Here is a 17,057-nt window from a genome sequence, read left to right as displayed (position 1 = left end):
AGGATCATATTTTTCTGGCTTATGATTTAATAACAACAATATTAAGAAAATATATTACTTATGTAATTAAAATTGCTATACAGATATTTTAACTGTCCAGATAACCATTGCAAATATGGAAGTAAATTATATGTTAAATTTAAAATACAGAAGTAATCCAAGAGTTATTGTACATTGTATTTCATTATATGAATCATATATACTTTAACTTCATTCATTGTATGATGTAAATTTTGACTGAGCTTACTTAAATATAGTTCACTGTCCTAAAAGGGGGGCAATTAATATCTGCAATAAAGAATTGGTATGATTGTTTTTGTTGTGTGTTGTGTCGGATTAATAAACGGATTAATAAAATGAATATTCCTCATCGTTTTCAGCCTTTCAGCATAGAATATGAAGAGATTTGTTGAAAAGAAAGAGATAACAGTGTGTCTATTGATTTAAGGTATCTCTAAATGGCTTGTTATCATCTGCACAGTGTCTATACTCTTGAAAAACCAACATTATTTTACTGATAAGACACTATCCCACCTAAGATTAAACATATCCCATTGAAATTTAACCTTAGCCAGACAAATGCTAATTAGTCCATGTGTTGTGTTCATGAACTTTATTAACCCAGCCTGGCTGGTAGTCAGGCTGCCCTTTGGGCATTTGGAGCGTGCCAGGTTTCGACTAGGAACAACAAGACAAATGTAAGGTTCAAACTGCTGTTGAGTCAGACAATGCTTAATGAAAAAGCCATCTATACAGTTTATTCTCCAAATTGGAATGGAAAGGTCAACAAATGTTCTTGCAACTATTTGTTTTCTTTGTTTGAGATTTTGTTCTTTTTGAACAGGAGGAGTGGTGATGAAGAGTTCTGAAAACACATTTGCAGACATGATGAACATACCAGAATACTATGCAGGGAAAAATGTGCTGATCACTGGAGCAACTGGCTTTATGGGAAAGGTACAATAGTAATTAGCTTGGCAATGAATCAATAGGTCCGAGTGAACAAATGTTTGGAAACGAGCATAAGCAAATTTTGGTGCCAGCGTTGTATTACTGTATACTTGAATGATGACATGAATTTTAAACATTTTTAAACATATCATACATATGAATAATCACATTGCATTCTTTAGAAGTCCAGTGAACCCTTGCCGCTTTGCGCTTCATCTTTCGCTCCCTCAGTGCTTTGCAATTTTTTTTCACCCATGAAAGTCGGGCTGTGAAGGTTTCCCTGCATGCCAAAAAGGGACGAGCTGACTGGAACTGCACATGCCACGGGCACTCCTACAATACCAGTGATTGGCTCCTGGCATAACATCCTTTTCACGCAACACAAACTCATCCGCTGTACCCTGGTATCTCGAGAGCGCTTTTCCGTTCAACCCTAAAAACGTCCCTGGTCTTGAAGGTTCCCCTGAGCGATTAACAGGAACCTTTTACTCGCCCAGTTGCAACTAGGGTCTTCAGCTTGCTACCCGGGTAGCTCAAGGGGGGCAAGTTGTGCTAACTAAGGCTCATTGGTTGCTTGAACTTGGGGGTGTGTTGTTTAGGTATGATTAGGCACCATTACGCTTCGTTTTCACTGTGGCCAGTTTAATATTTTGAAATAATGGAAAGAGAGAAAATGGATAGACAGATGGGTGCTCTGGAACAGTAGTGCGTATTTATGGGCAAAAGAACATACGAAGCCAAGTTGCTTCAACTACGCGAAAATGAAAGTCGTTGACCCATTGCCCACCATGAGCTAGCGCGTTTGCGACGCGGATCTTTGAAAAAAAATTACTAAAACCTACACGGACAGAACACCGACTGAAGCAGATTTATATCCCGGCAATCTGAATCAGAAACCCGCTACAGTTGATGCTCAGTCCGTGTATTCATTTCATAGGGTTTTGTCGTAAACAGCATGCCGGGAGACGCGGAAGCGCCAGCCAATGGTGGGCGTCGGCAAATGCATCTATCTGCAACTTCACCCACTTTCTACTTCTCGTTGTTGAAGCAAACTACCGTTGGGTGTCCCAGTCCTGCCAATACTCACAAATGTAGACACAGAGCCGAATCGCCGATGGAAACGCTCACTGACACCGCCTTCAGCAAGCGCTTTGGTGCCTCCCGGCACGCCTTTCCATGAAGCAACGCCCCTCAAAGAATACACGGATCGTGCAGTAAGTGCTGCGGGCCCACGTCTGACTGAAGCACACTTATGTCAGGGATCAGAAACCCGCCAAAGCTGTGCCCAGTCTCTGGCGTTCACTCCCCTAAAATCTCTGCGTCACAAAGCACATGTGGGGGTACACAGCAGCGTTTGCCGGCGCCTGCTTTGCCGTGCGCTTCTGTGTCCTCCAGCAAGCTGTCCACGATGCGAGCCCAAAAAAAGAACATGGAGCGAGCACAGACTGCAGCGGGTCCACACCCACTGATTGTTGTCTGTGCAGATGGTCCTTAGCACCATGTACTTCTTTCAGGTTTCCTGTCACAAAGCACTGGTTAGAAGTGGGAAAGTGCTCGCTCCGATCTGTAGCTTTGTTGATAAATTGCGCTGCTTGAATAATGTATATCTGTCTTTGTATCAAGCTAAGAGAGCTGCATAAAAATAAAGAAAAAGCTAATTCGGTTCCATTCTAGTGCTGTGTGTGGCAGCTTCTTTAGTTCATCATCCTGCTTTTCATTCACCTTTTTAGTTAGCGCCACTTACTAGACAGGAGAGGGGGTGCAGTTTCTGCCCCCTGCTTCACGTCATCAGTCCAATTTGAATAAGCTACCTCGTCCGCTGTCCCTCGGTATGAACGCAAAGTCGTGGACTGCAGACCAGGAACTTCCAGCCGGGAACCCCCGGGATCAGGAACTCAGAGTTGCTGAATGGTGTGTGAAAGGGGCTAATGAGGTCAGGAGTTGCAATCCATTCCTGCCCTCGTTGGAGGATGTTGCACAGAGAGTCAAATCATGCTTCTTGTAGGAGTACCCGTGAGCTGATTGAATGACTGTCTTGCCTGTCTTGTCTCCGCTGAAGCAGCTGTCTCCGAGTGAACCACAATCTAACGTCTCTACGAGTCAAGGCAGAGCCTCTCCTCCGGCAGTGTTGCTGATTGTTAATTACAGTAGTGCTGCGTGTATCGTGCCTTTTATGTGGAAAAGCAGTCCGCTGTCTGCAGCCAGACCAGCATTGCAAAAGAAAACATGTCTTGCCTTAAGTAAAATGCCTTAACTAAAAAAAAATAAAGTATAAACAAGAGTTAGACAAGGCAAAATAAAGGCAAATACAGTACAATGGTAAATAGACAACAAAGAATGGAAAAGTATCACCTAAACCAGCTAAACTACAATCTTGATCAGTAACGCGTATACTGTATACACATTGAGCATACAGTAAATATTGTGTTTGTATTTGCTGTACCCAAAGATGGAACTTTGTTGAAAAACTATTGTAATTCTCTTGAATTATTGCTCACAAATCTGTAAATATGTCCCTCTTCTCTGCCAAAATAAAATACACAGGTAGGCTGACAGTGAGACAATTTGTTCAGGAAATCATGACCTTAGGAAATGGTCTGCTTCACTCTTTCTAACATGAATACTAATCCTATGTTACACTGTCAGTGATACACAGTATTGTCAAGCATTATCAATTTAAAAATTGAGATTTATTGATTTAAGTTTGTGTATCAAACACTACTACAATTTCTGGTTGGCTTCTGTATACTGTATACTCCTATACTTACTGTATGATGACTAATATATTAAAACAGACAGGCCATGTACAATAGTACAATTACAGTACATATAACTGTTATATGTACTGTAATTGTACTATTGTTATACTATAACAGCACAAAAGCATCATGTGGCCAAGAGTTGTGAGATAATTTACCTAGAAATTATAACTGATTGGGAAAGATTTGGCCATCAACATACTTTCATATGCACACACACACACACACGCACAGATACAAATAAAATGAAAATAGATCAATTGTGCATTTGAAGTTGTAGTAAAAATTAGGACATTTCTTCTTGCTGTAAACAGTAAGTGATTTTTTTTTTTAATGATTAAAGGGCCTTACTGCTCCACAAATAATAAAACCAGTACACAAATTATGGGGGTTATTCAAACTGAACAACCTTGAATGAGTTACATGAACAAATGTGCACCTTTTCCATTGTCTGTATTTTTGACCCAACAATAATGATGTCACTATTCCCTTGTTCCATATGACTACATCAGGTGATGCTGGAGAAGCTGCTCAGGTCGTGCCCAGGAGTTAATGCAGTCTATGTTATGGTCAGGTCAAAAGCCGGCCAGAGCCCTCAGGCCCGTATTACTGACATGATCAGCAGCAAGGTAAGAAGTGTTGAGATCTAATGATAGTTACTTTTGGGAGACTAATTTACGGAATGGAATTTACGGATGGATGGCCTAGTCACGTGATATAGTGGAGCTCCCAAAGTCAAATAATTAATGCGCAGATAAGAAAATATTTACTTAGTTGTTTTACGTCACTCTTGATGGTTGGATCCAGTTTTTTTGCATACAAAAATAAAACATCTTATTTTCTTTTTTCTCATTTACAGTATGTGTCTGGAAGGGAAATTGCAGTTTTAAGTGCTGTATTATGTATGAAATCTTTCTTTAAAATGTTTCAAAATTATTTCAATCTGCATACCTATATATCACTTATTTTTTCAATCCAAAGTTATTTTTTTTCTTTAGGCATTTTAATGGAAACAAGACAGAAATGAATAAATCTGCATTTTGTCAGTATTTTGTAAATACAGTGCAACATCATAAGTGAACCATAGCAGTTTGTTCTCTCCATCAAAATAAGATTGTACCACATTTCAATGCTGCATGAAGGCTTTTAAGACAATGGTACGTACAGTGATACGTTTGTTTGGATATTTTTAAACCAAGCCACCATCAAGTTTTTATGCCACGTTGTTCATACCATTGTTAACATTAGGAACTTTTCAGTGGCACCCAATCAGTACAACTACGCAGAAAGAAATAGTGTATTCAGTTACAGTAAATGTGATTATTGTTTGAGTTGTTTATACAGGCAGTAGCAGGGGTTGCAAATTTACCTCACGGCTCCGAAGTTGGGCTCTCACTTCTTGAATGGGTGTTACTGAGGCACTCTGTTAATACTAGCAAAGACCTAGTTTGTTTTTAGGCATGAATGTGAGTATGAAATGGTTGGTGATTTGTGCCTCAAAGTCAGCTGGTAAAGGCTCCATTTCAATCTTGACCCTTGTGAGAATAAGGGGTGTAGGGAAATGCTAGATGTTTTGCACAAATTCCGTCAACAAGCCTTGATCATCACTATGGGATAAGTAATAGATTATGATCATTTGATCTATTTTTTTTAATCATTAATTATTCTTTTGAATTTCTTCCTCTCAGTTGTTCGAAAGATTACAAGATGAACAGCCATGCTTTGCAGATAAGATCATTGCAGTGAGCAGTGACTTGACAAAGGCAGAACTGGATCTCTGTAAGGAGGATCAGAGTTTACTTGCTGAGACGGTCAACATTGTCTTTCACTGTGCAGCCACCATCCGCTTCAATGAACCACTCAAGTAAGTGATTGTATTGCAAACAGCATTTCAAGATCTCTTCATTTTTAGGATGGTTTTCAAACTGTAACTTGCCCATGATTATTTAATAAGCCTGTACAGCAGATTCAAATGAATGGACGTGAAACGAAAAGTTGTGCAATTGCGCAGTAAATAAATCTATAAATATTATGAATGTTTGTTCAACTTTTCATGAAGCGTGGCATGTCTGGATAAGCCAGAGTTTGTTTGCAGTACACAGAGATATTTGACACCTTACTAGCCTACCTCAACAAGTTTTTTTTTCTTTTTTGTCCTTTCTGGATATAGTGGGGCTATGCCTTTTGATTGGTTGGTACCTTAAAGAGAGAAGGTTGCTTTTTGAGCAAAAATGCATTCACATTCATTTTAACCCTTTCACTGCTACTTGTTTTTTTTTTTTTTAACTTATTACATATATTACTTGTTTATAAGTCTAGGATACTTAAGTCTAGGATACTTGAAAAATTAGTTAAAAATTCCCACTTCCATAGATTATGTCTATTGTAGCATATTTTCAATATACATGAAAATACAATTGGCACTGTAGATCACATTCAATTCGGTACAAAAAAGTGACATAGAAGTGGTAATTACTTTGTTGCCAAACACAAACAACTGCACGTATAAATATGTACCTGTATATACAACGCTGGGATTCATTCTCCCACAAATAATTACCACTGGGACCATAGACTGCAATACCTGTACAAAAAAAACGTGCCGGAGAAGTGAAAATGATCACCAAACGCCTACAATACATGCGAATCAGTGTAATCTATAGTAACACACACATCTCGCACATATTGTCAATATATTTCCGCGATACTAGATATGATAATTGTTGAGAAATTGTACAATGAAAGCCACCTTGTTGACAGTGGACCCAGCATTGGCTTGTTGTTTATGGAAAAGTTGCCAAATGCCACTAAATCTGTAGGTAGGTGTGTAATGAACCGTTGGGATGTCATTACCATTCCTATACCCACTCTCATTTTTTTGAAAAGCTATGGGATACATAGTCCCAAAGAGAGTGAAAAGGTTAAATGGCATTTGTATGGTCAAAGGTTTGAGCAGCTGTTTAAACAGTTATGACTTCCTGGTTTTTGTACCACATCTGACATTCATCTCTAAAGATCCATATATACAGTACAGAAGGTGTTTTTGTTGGCTACAGATTGATACTGTATAACTTGAATTGCATTGCAGGCCATTAGGCTGTTGCTAATTGTTGCTAACTGTGCAGCTCTGTGAGACACACACCACAGCTGTGTTTGCCTTGGTCTGATTAATTTTTAACTTGTCTTCAACTTTCTTCTTAGAGATGCCATGCAGTTGAATGTCTTGGCCACGCAGAAGATGCTAGCTCTGGCTCATAAGATGAAGCATCTAGAAATCTTCATCCATGTATCCACAGCCTATGCCAACTGTGATCGAGAGCTCATTGAGGAAATGGTCTATCCACCCCCAGTAGAATACATCAAACTCATTGATGCTCTGGAGTAAGTTCAATTTGACTTTTTCCCAAATTAGCTAGTTAAAGTTACCAGGCGACAGAGCGGTATGTTGTTTTTTTTTTTTTCTCTCCAAGTGACAAGTGCGATCTGGTAGGTCGATGCTTACACGATGACTCCCCGAGGAAAAATACAACCCGATTCTATCTTTGTTTGTGCTTTTTATTTATTTATTTATTTTTTTTTTTTAATGCCTCAGCAAACAATTACTGCATTCTTCTCAAATCGTCATGGTAACAAAATCCATTTTCCATTGGTCTGGCAGTATATGGGTGAACTGAACACCCCTCTTGCAAGAAACAGCAAAACCCCAATAACAAACAGCTTTATTTCAACAAGACAAAAACAGGGATATGAAACATGCTTTACTGCTCTATACTGTATTTGGCTTGTTTTGATGAAATTTGGTCACTGGCAAGTTATTGCATGACTATATGCATGACTTGCATTCTATTTGTACTGTTTTATGTTTAGACTGCTGGGTGGTGCTTTTGATTTGCACACCATTGGAAGCGCAAACACAAAGTCCAGCTCAACCGGAGGTCTTAGCCAGTGATATCTGAAACGTTTTTTTAACACACACACACACACACACACACACACACACACACACACACACACACACACACACACACACTTGTATGTATGTATGTATGTATGTATGTATGTATGTATACATGAATGTATATATATGTATATATATATATATATATATATGTATATATATACATATATATATATATATATATATATATATATATATATATACGTATATATATATATATATATATATATATATATATATATATACGTATATATATATATAATTATACGTACGAAACTTATCAAAATCGTATTCATTTTAATGGGAATTTTTATTTTTTTAGTACTATATTTTAATTCTACTATACTTTTATTCTTTTTGGATACAGCCAGTACTTTACTATAAGTACAGTCCACATCTTTAGTGGTGGACTGTACTTATAGTAAAAAAAAAAAAAAAAGATATTTGATAACTAAATGATAACAATCTATTGTATATCTACCCTGATCAAAGAATCAGGCCTCGTTCTGATGTCCACAATGCTTTTATTGCTATTCCATACGCCGTGAAAAGTAAAGACACTCCCAGTATTTACAATGAATATTGACAGTATCTGATCAATGCAGTCAGTCAACAATTAAAAGATGACATAGTGTGCGTGCCTTGAAAACCAAAGTAGATAAATTGAGGAAATAAGGTCCACCAAACAATCATTTCTCCAGTATTTCTCTCCGGCGTCATCCTCTCTGAGTCTCTTACCAACAAACCTAAATGATCCAAAACAGAATTGTTCAACATTCTATTCAAATTTTAATTCAATCAATATCAGAAAACAGCAACTACCATGGTTCATATAAAAATAAATACAAAAATAATGAATTCAAATAATGATTAAAATTTTGCGTTGTCAGGAGCAATACAAGCGGCAGTTAGATTATCCATTTCTTTTTGGTTCTTACATTCCAAATTTAATGTCATTGTATAATGTATGTGCGTAGACATTCCACAGAGAAAAGGGTTCAAATAAGCCATGATATGATGAGCGAATTAGTAAACATCTAAATTCTATCCTATGTTAATGTTGTCGGCAGTTGGATGGACGATGAACTGGTGACTGCTTTGACTCCCAAGCTAATTGGTCAGCGACCCAACACTTACACGTACACAAAAGCATTAGCGGAGTATCTGGTGCAGCAGGAGGCCGGTGATCTCAATGTTGCAATTGTCAGACCTTCCATAGTTGGTGCCAGCTGGAAAGAACCTTTTCCTGTGAGTTCCTATTGAAATTTTTCTCCAAAATTTGGAACCAGTAATGAAGGACAATTTTGTATTGTAGTGTGTACTGAACCTATAGTTTGGTATCTATGGTAATGATGTGCTACTTGTTTGTTCCAGGGTTGGATAGATAATTTCAATGGACCGAGTGGAATATTCATTGCTGTAAGTATTGGACAAAATATGGTTTAAGGTTTGTTTGAATCATACTGCCAGGACAAGAAAAAACATTACATATATTGTATGAAGTACTATAAACGCTATTTAGCTACAAACAGTAAACTGTAGCAAAAATCTGTTTGATTTGAAAAGTCTGTTTTGATTCACCTGAACCAAATTTTGAGATGTTCCGTTTAGAAAACTGAGCGTTCTTGAATCGTATCGCCACCGTGTATCATCTTTTATGAGAGATGCACATCGGGTATAAATCTGTCCGATTTTCTTCTAGTTTTAATCTAAGAAAATTGAATAGATTGGGTTTCGAGAGGTTTTTCTTGTTAGACATAAAATGCACAAAAAATGCAGTCATACCTTATCCTACCTTATCCTAAAATAATGCAGTCATACCTTATCCTTATCCTTAACTCAAATTGTAATTCCACTCAGTCAGACTGATTAGAATTGTTGAACTTAGAAAATGTACCGTTCTTCAATCGGCCCTACCCCATGTATCGATATATGCATTGAATCATCTGGAAAGGTATTAAAATAAAACATAAAATGTAGTTTTTGAGTTTCCTAAAATATTTCTTTCCAATTTGTTTTTCACTTCTACTTCATTAATCCCTTGGGAGGGTTCTGTCAGGGAAATAGGGTTCCAGTACAACACAACACTACAGCAGTACAGGAAGAATAAAGTGCCAGCTCATTATAAAAGAATAAGGGTAAAAAATAATCAATTAATTAAAAAAAAAAACACAAAAATCAAATAAGTGAACATGTGAACCCAAGTTGCCTGCATTTGACAATTGATATGCATGGTTGGATACATCGAGTTTAATATCTCTTCAGGCAGGCAAAGGGATCCTACGTACAATGAGAGCATCTAATGACGCAGTCGCTGACTTGGTGCCTGTAGATGTCGTCATCAATGCTACACTGGCTGCAGCCTGGTATTCTGGATCCAAAAAAATGAACAGGTTGGACACTCAGTAATGGGCCTTGATTTTCCAAAGGCTTGCAAAATGTGAAAGTTGATCTGCTATCCGGGTACATCAAAAGATCGAGTCTGCCAAATCCTGTATGTTAAATTGCAGCTGAATTCACTTCACACGTTATCTCAGGAGTGATTTAAGAAACCTGAGACAAATTGCGATAGCTGACTGCATATTAAAATCCTGTCTTTCAGACAGTTGAAAGATGCTACAACGATGTGCAGAACCATGATAGAGGACACAATGCAAAATAATAGGCAATAGGGAAACTGGATTTTTTTTTCTCATGTAATGTTTTTGAAACGCTATAAACAAAAAATTATAGTCAATTCAGCAATGCAATTTTGAAGCTTCTGAATGAACTGAATGCCTACTTGCAACCAGTCAAAAGTAGCCATGGGGTGATATCATATTCTGACGGCATAAAAAAAAAAACGATCTATTTGGAATAAACTACCATCACTCCAACATCTTTTTTATCAATTTTTGGTACAATTTCAACTGTGTCGGGACTAACGCATTAGAAAAGTAATGTGATTACTGTAATGCATTACTTTTTTGCTGTAACGCAGTAGTGTAAGGCACTACACACAAAAACAACTCGTAATATTTGACTCCGTCCAAATAACAGTAACGCGCTTTACAATGCATTATAATATGCAGCCCCCCAAAAACACTCATAAACCATTTATAATATGAATTGAAGCAGTTGATCACATGAATGCTGTCCAATTGGTTGCCTTGAGTCCAATTGGTTGCCTTGAGTTAGCGCTGGTCCATTGTTGTTTAGTTTAAGGTCATTCCACCTGATGTGTAATGAGCATAATGAATAGAATAGAAAATGCACATTTCCGGGTATGTTGGTGAGAGTAATTTAAAAGTAGTGCAATAGTAGTGTAATGCCTTACATTTAAAAAAAAAAAAAAAAAAGGAATATTATAAATTTATAATATATAATACTATAATATACAATGTAATACAGTGGGCCCCCGTGTTACGAACTTAATCCGTTCAGCGGCTATGCTTGTAACTCGAATTGCTTGTATGATCGGCAATCCAAACCTATGTTAATTAGTGAATGCGTGCAACGCGTGCAAAAACCTTAGGTAAAAACATCACGACTTTATACACATATTAAAAATTAGTAACATAATGTACAGTTAAATTAAATAACATAAATATACAAAGGAAAAATGACATTTACCTTTGGGGCGACGTGACTTGAGCTGGTGGTGGGTGGAGGCGGAGGGGAGCAGAGACCAACCCGCAGAATTTATTTATTTTCTTAAACTAGCACATATCACCGGCGATTTCCTTCTCTTTAATCCATAATAGAAGAAGCCTCTCCATTTTGTTGTTGACCGAGGTCCGTCCCCTGGCAAGGAAAGACTTGCCCTTAGAAGATTACCGAGCGGTTACGGCCATACTCACTAGCAAGATTAACTATGCGTGCGCCTCCTTCGTATTTTTTTACTATTTCCTGCTTGATTTCTATTGTCATCATCCCCTTACTTCTTCCTCTACCGCCACTTGCAATTTTAGAAGCCATGTCTAACAGATAAAGTTTGCAAAGTCTTCACCACACACCGACCGGCTGTGCCATCAAGCTAGATGATGGCGTTCGGCCAATAGCATATCGGCATTTCTGTGATTGACGTGACGCCGGCCAATAGCATATCCGCATCTCCGTGACTGAGACCGTGACTCTGACCTTAATCAACCAATAGCATATCGGCATCTCCGTGACTGTGACCTTAATCGACCAATAGCATATCGGCACTCCGTGACTGTGACATTATAAGACCAATAGCATATCTACGTTTCCGTGACATGCGAAAATAGTTATTTTTGTTGATGCAGCAAAGCGAAAAAAATAGTGCGAACACACTGACCGGCATGTTGGATTGTTCGTATAATGAAAGGTTTGTGCATAAGAGGGGGACAAAAAACGCCGCGGTCCACGTTCGTAAGACGAAAAATTCGTAAAACAGGGAGTTCGTAAACCGAGGGCTCACTGTATATAATTATATAATATATAATGTGACTAGTTACTTTAGAATGACAGTAATAAATAATGCATTGCATGCAGTTTTGAAGTAACTTGCCCAACACTGAATGTCAAAATATCTTGGTAACAACTGTTTATTTTCCGCACACACATGCGCGCCATAAATCCGCCTGCTGTCTCTCTCGCTTCCTTTCTCTCTTGCATGTGCTCCCCGTCTTTTTTTTTCTTAGCAAACACACAATGATCGCCTGCTATTTTTCAAAAGACAAAATTTTCCCACACAACTGACTTGGTTTTTTAAACGGGGGGGCTGGTTTGTTGCCCACCCACCAGCTTTTGAGTCCTACTTTGAGCGGTATCACATAAAACGCCTCGCAAAAGTAGCATATGATAGCATGTTAGCCACGTTGCCTGCAGTAGTCAGCTGTGAAGCGGAACGTGGACAACAGCGGCTGTAATTTGATTGGCTGCTGCAGCCTCCTTAGATGGACTCACATATGATACACAATGAGAGGAGGCTCAAACTGCACAGGCTTGCCCGTTAATGGAGGACCTGCTGGTTTTGACAGAATTGGACGATTTTAAATAACCGTGATTTTTAAAACAACGTTACATCGCCAATCCAGTTATCGGCACCTGCCTAGTCACAAGAAGGAGTCGTGCAATATCACCTATGACAAAACTCCTTTCGTCTCTTTGTTATGCCTGGATCATTTGAGTGTAACGTTCACTACATGAAATATGCACAGATTACTTACATTCAGCAAAATTCGTGACATAACGCCCCATGGAAACTAAATGTTTACAATGCTTTTTTTTTTTGTTAGTACAAAATCACCACAAAAGATAACAGTAGTTGGTATTTGGGCTGCATTGGTCTTCACATGAATCTTATCATATTCACACCAGTAAATGATAGCAATGTTTTAAACTTTTGTCCAAAGACACTACGTCAGTCTTGTCATCGTTGTCAAACAAAAACTAAATTAAAATTTCATCTCATTGCAGGCCAAAACCCATCCTCGTTTACAACTGCACAACTGGTGGCATCAACCCATTTCGCTGGGGAGAAGTTGGTATGTCATTCTCGTACACGGGTGCTCAATGAGTCAATTGCGGTCAAGCGGCGGACGGCCTCGCTATTGTTGTTTGCTCGCATGACACTGCACTACATGGGGAAAAAAAACAATCGAGAAAGTATGTTAATCGAGAAAAAAAGAACACAGTGTTGTTTATATCAAATGCTGTTAACTCTAGGAGGAAAAGACTAGAAAGTAGTAGACCGTTGTTGTGACTTTGCGTTCAGGAGCAACTTCATAATAAAAGCGTGCCAAGGCCGGCCGTGTCATACATTATTTTATAATCCCTACAATACGTTTTGAAGCATTGGCTGGCTTTCTCACAACGTTTGTCTGTTTTTACTACAGTACAGCGGCTTGACGGGCAGCACATTCTCAAATACAGATCTTGTCCCATAGTCACTGCGCGGTAAATGAACATCTGAACTACCTCCCATTTCTATTGAAGGTGTAAATTCACGTCATTACCTTGAGTTCTTTACAACTTATCAAATTGAAACGTTGCTGTGCATGATCATTTAAAGCTGTACATTAAAAAAAAACAAAAAACATTTTTTTCTTTTGAGTAAATCACTGGGAGGGTTATTTAAATGCATTATTCTCTGACAGTAGGAGACTGGAAAATTATGCTGAGGGATTTACATATACTGGTAAAAATCTCGGGGGAAAAAAAACATCAATTTGCATCATAATTTGGAATGTGGTGTAATTAACATTATTTGACTTATACACTTACATTGCTACATTTTCTACTCAGTAGTTTATGGTGTCTTAAAACACCAATATCTGGAACATGAGTTAAGCGCTACACTTTGGTGTATGCGATGTTTTGTGAAGTGTATAAAAAAATTGTGAAAATGATAAGGCAAGGCAGCTTTTTTTTTAAATAGTGCATAGAGACCTGTAAACACACTTGCTCAACTGAAATGAGGCTTCATGTCAGTCGATAATTCATCAATCTTAAGGTATTTAAAAGCTTCCGTGTGTTTGAAAACTTGAATTAAAAGGTCAATAAAGGTCAACGTGGCCCCCTTGTGGGATCCATTCCATGTTTTATCTGCTTTAAAGCCATCTTACATGAACATTGTCTCGAAATCTGCTGTCCTTACTTAAACTAGTCCTTAGCACAAACGAGAACACCTGCAATTAAAATGCCAATCCTAACTAGATCATCTGGACAGAGAAGACTGAGGATGATGATACAAGTAGTGAACAATTGAATTTGAAAACCTTGTATGGCGCTCAGAATTGAAGACAAATTGGATTCATTCACTCAGCCTTAATTCAGAGGAAAAATTGAATCTGCATTTTTAATTTCCTTTTTTTATAAATGGCACAGCTCCAGACACAACTCTATAATGAGACACAACTTACACCGCTTGATGATTACTTTTCTTTTTTAGAATACCATGTAATATCTACTTTCAAGAGGAACCCTCTCGAGCAGGCTTTCCGTCGACCCAATGTTAATCTCACGTCCAATCACCTAATCAATCAGTACTGGATCGCTGTGAGCCACAAGGCTCCAGCCTTCTTGTATGACGTGTACCTCAGACTGATTGGACGCGAACCAAGGTAACCTCAAACGATCGTCGTATTGGGCTTCCCGGCCTCCTCCTGACCTCCGAAATGCACAAAATCTCCCCCCACACACAGACTTTTCTGCTGCTTAACTCCTGTCACTTCTTTGTCAATGTAGTAACATCGTAACGCTGTGCTGTCCATGTGTTACGCAATGCTTGTAACTTGAAGCAGGTATAACCCAGATGGTGCTCTACCTAAGTGAGCCATTATCGCTGGTTTATGCACGCTTTACATTCTAGCGATGGTTAAGTCCTGGTTGAGTTTTCAAATATATTGGACACCTATGAAAGTCAACTCAGTTCAGCCTAAAAAAAGAATGAAGGTTGTCTTAAACATAAGGATGTCTTTGGAAACCCAATTGACTTTTTTTCTTTTTACCGCCATGCTTAGCTGCTGATTCGTAATAATGACTTTAGGTCATTGAATTCACCCAGTTTGTATTTCAGAGATCATCTGATCTGCTATATGCATGATGCTATTAATAAGCTACAGTAACATTGTTAATAGCATGACACAATAGGTGTTTCCTTGAATAACCGCAGCAGGAGGGATTACAGATTGTAAATTGCCTCCTATTTTTCTCCTTCTTTTTGTCATGTCTTTCTCCGACAGAAAGCTGTATAAACATGACCTTCAAGACCAATCCTTTAGAGCAGGCCTTCAGAAGGCCCAATGTCAATCTCCGCTCCAACCCCTTTACTAATCAGTACTGGACAATTGTCAGCCACACGCTTCCAGCTCTCCTCTATGACTTCTATCTCGGGCTGAAAGGCCAAAAGCCCCGGTAAGGTTGTTTGTCCACTTTTTCCCTCTCCCTGATAGTTCGGCCAACTTTTTGTACGCAAACCGTGCCACACGTTTAGCCGGGCTAACACTCACACGGGGTACTCAGAGTATTGAAGTCCCTTTGAGTTACTTTACGCTAAAAGAATTCAATTTGAAGTGTGAGATGAGTTCTTGAAATCGGGATCTTTGCATGAGCAAAGATCCGCTGCTTGAGCTGGTCAACCAACCGAATTGAACGTAAAAGGGAGAACAGGCTGCTTGATCCGAAACCAGACATCTTGTGTGGAGAAAATGAAAGTTTCGGAAGGACAAACATACACCACGACCCTCAAGCCATCAAGGCGACCACCTGGCAAGGTGATATGGTCTGATCAAACACTTTAACCTCCATTCTAAGGTGTACTCAGTGGGTGAAGAACACCAGGCACCAATCTCCATATGCCCAATATAGGTCTGGACCTTTCTCCAACCTCCACAGAAGATCTCAGCGGATATCTGGTTACTTATCTGTCCGAGGCTCTTTATCACGCAAATTTTCACAAAGGCTTGCATTAACAGAGCACATTCAAACGTGGTGTGTTTTGCTGTTTGTTATTTGGTTATCATTACAAGGGGTATTTTGTAAAATATGTTTTGATGTGACTTCTAGACCTCCACTACAAAATATCGCACAGATGTCAGAAGTCTAAAATGAATTTGATCAAAATATTGCCCATTAGACTGGTCAGCAGCGAGCTTTGCTTCTGTGTGCTGCTTGAAAATGCTTACTCATTTCATATGACTCAATTCCTTTGTCGCAGGGAGCCGGAGTCGTCTTAATTTAAAATCTAAGGCAGTGGTTCTCAAAGTGTGGTCAGTGGACCCCTGGGGGCCCTTGGCCTGACTGAAGGGGGTCTGTGAAATCATTTGTGTTATGAAAAAATACATATGTGTTCATTTGATTTGATAGTAAAATGTGAATCTATTCATGACTCATCAATCAAAGAAACAATTCAACCAATTAATACATTTTTAAAAAGGTAATAATTTTGAAATTTGTCATAATGCATTTTGTGTCTACACTCGCTTGCTAATGAGGCGATGAAGCTACAGCTAAGGCAACATATTATTTTATAATGCTGTTTTTAACTAAACAATTGGCAGAAACCTTTTTGGGGGAAACTGACCCAATTTTGTTATAAGGCGCACCTCCTTATAACAAAAGTGCAATTTTTATTTGATAAACTTCAGTATAGCTGAAGAGTAACAAATATATTTCTTGTCAAATTGAATATATTGCTGATGAAAAAGGGCACTTATTTTTGGCCTAAATTATTATGTTTTGTTTGTTTTGCAATGGCAGAAAATGTGCTTTCCTAAAAGGGGTCCCTGATTCCATAGCGTTTGAGAACCCCTGATCTAAAACAGTAAAATTTGGTAAAAAGTGATTAGCTTGAAAGCTCATGATCCCCCCCCCCCCCCCCCCCCCCCCCCACTACACACACACACACACACACACAGACAATTTTTGCTGCTCTGTGAACC

General features: G+C 38.5%; 1 protein-coding gene across 3 annotated transcripts in view; it reads left to right on the top strand.

Annotated features, from left to right (window-relative positions):
• The window catches only part of far1 (fatty acyl CoA reductase 1), a 28,339-nt gene that overhangs the window by 4,559 nt on the left and 6,723 nt on the right, over positions 1-17,057 (top strand). For 2 of the 3 annotated variants that reach the window (XM_088417184.1, XM_088417185.1), the window contains exons 2-10: positions 845-957; positions 4,223-4,339; positions 5,399-5,574; positions 6,912-7,091; positions 8,739-8,916; positions 9,043-9,087; positions 9,934-10,061; positions 13,093-13,160; positions 14,567-14,738. In XM_088417184.1, coding sequence (XP_088273310.1) covers positions 856-957; positions 4,223-4,339; positions 5,399-5,574; positions 6,912-7,091; positions 8,739-8,916; positions 9,043-9,087; positions 9,934-10,061; positions 13,093-13,160; positions 14,567-14,738 — 1,166 coding nt within the window. In that variant the 5' untranslated portion in view covers positions 845-855. Of the gene's footprint in view, positions 1-844; positions 958-4,222; positions 4,340-5,398; positions 5,575-6,911; positions 7,092-8,738; positions 8,917-9,042; positions 9,088-9,933; positions 10,062-13,092; positions 13,161-14,566; positions 14,739-15,359; positions 15,532-17,057 lie in introns of all 3 variants that reach the window. The other variant, XM_088417186.1, reaches the window with a different exon arrangement.

Source organism: Hippichthys cyanospilos, chromosome 6 (genome assembly GCF_059441005.1).
Source record: "Hippichthys cyanospilos isolate Australia breed blue-spotted pipefish chromosome 6, RoL_Hcya_1.0, whole genome shotgun sequence".
NCBI lineage: Eukaryota > Metazoa > Chordata > Actinopteri > Syngnathiformes > Syngnathidae > Hippichthys > Hippichthys cyanospilos.
The sequence above is the reverse complement of the archived record's forward strand: the minus strand, read 5'-3'. Positions and strand labels throughout refer to the sequence as shown.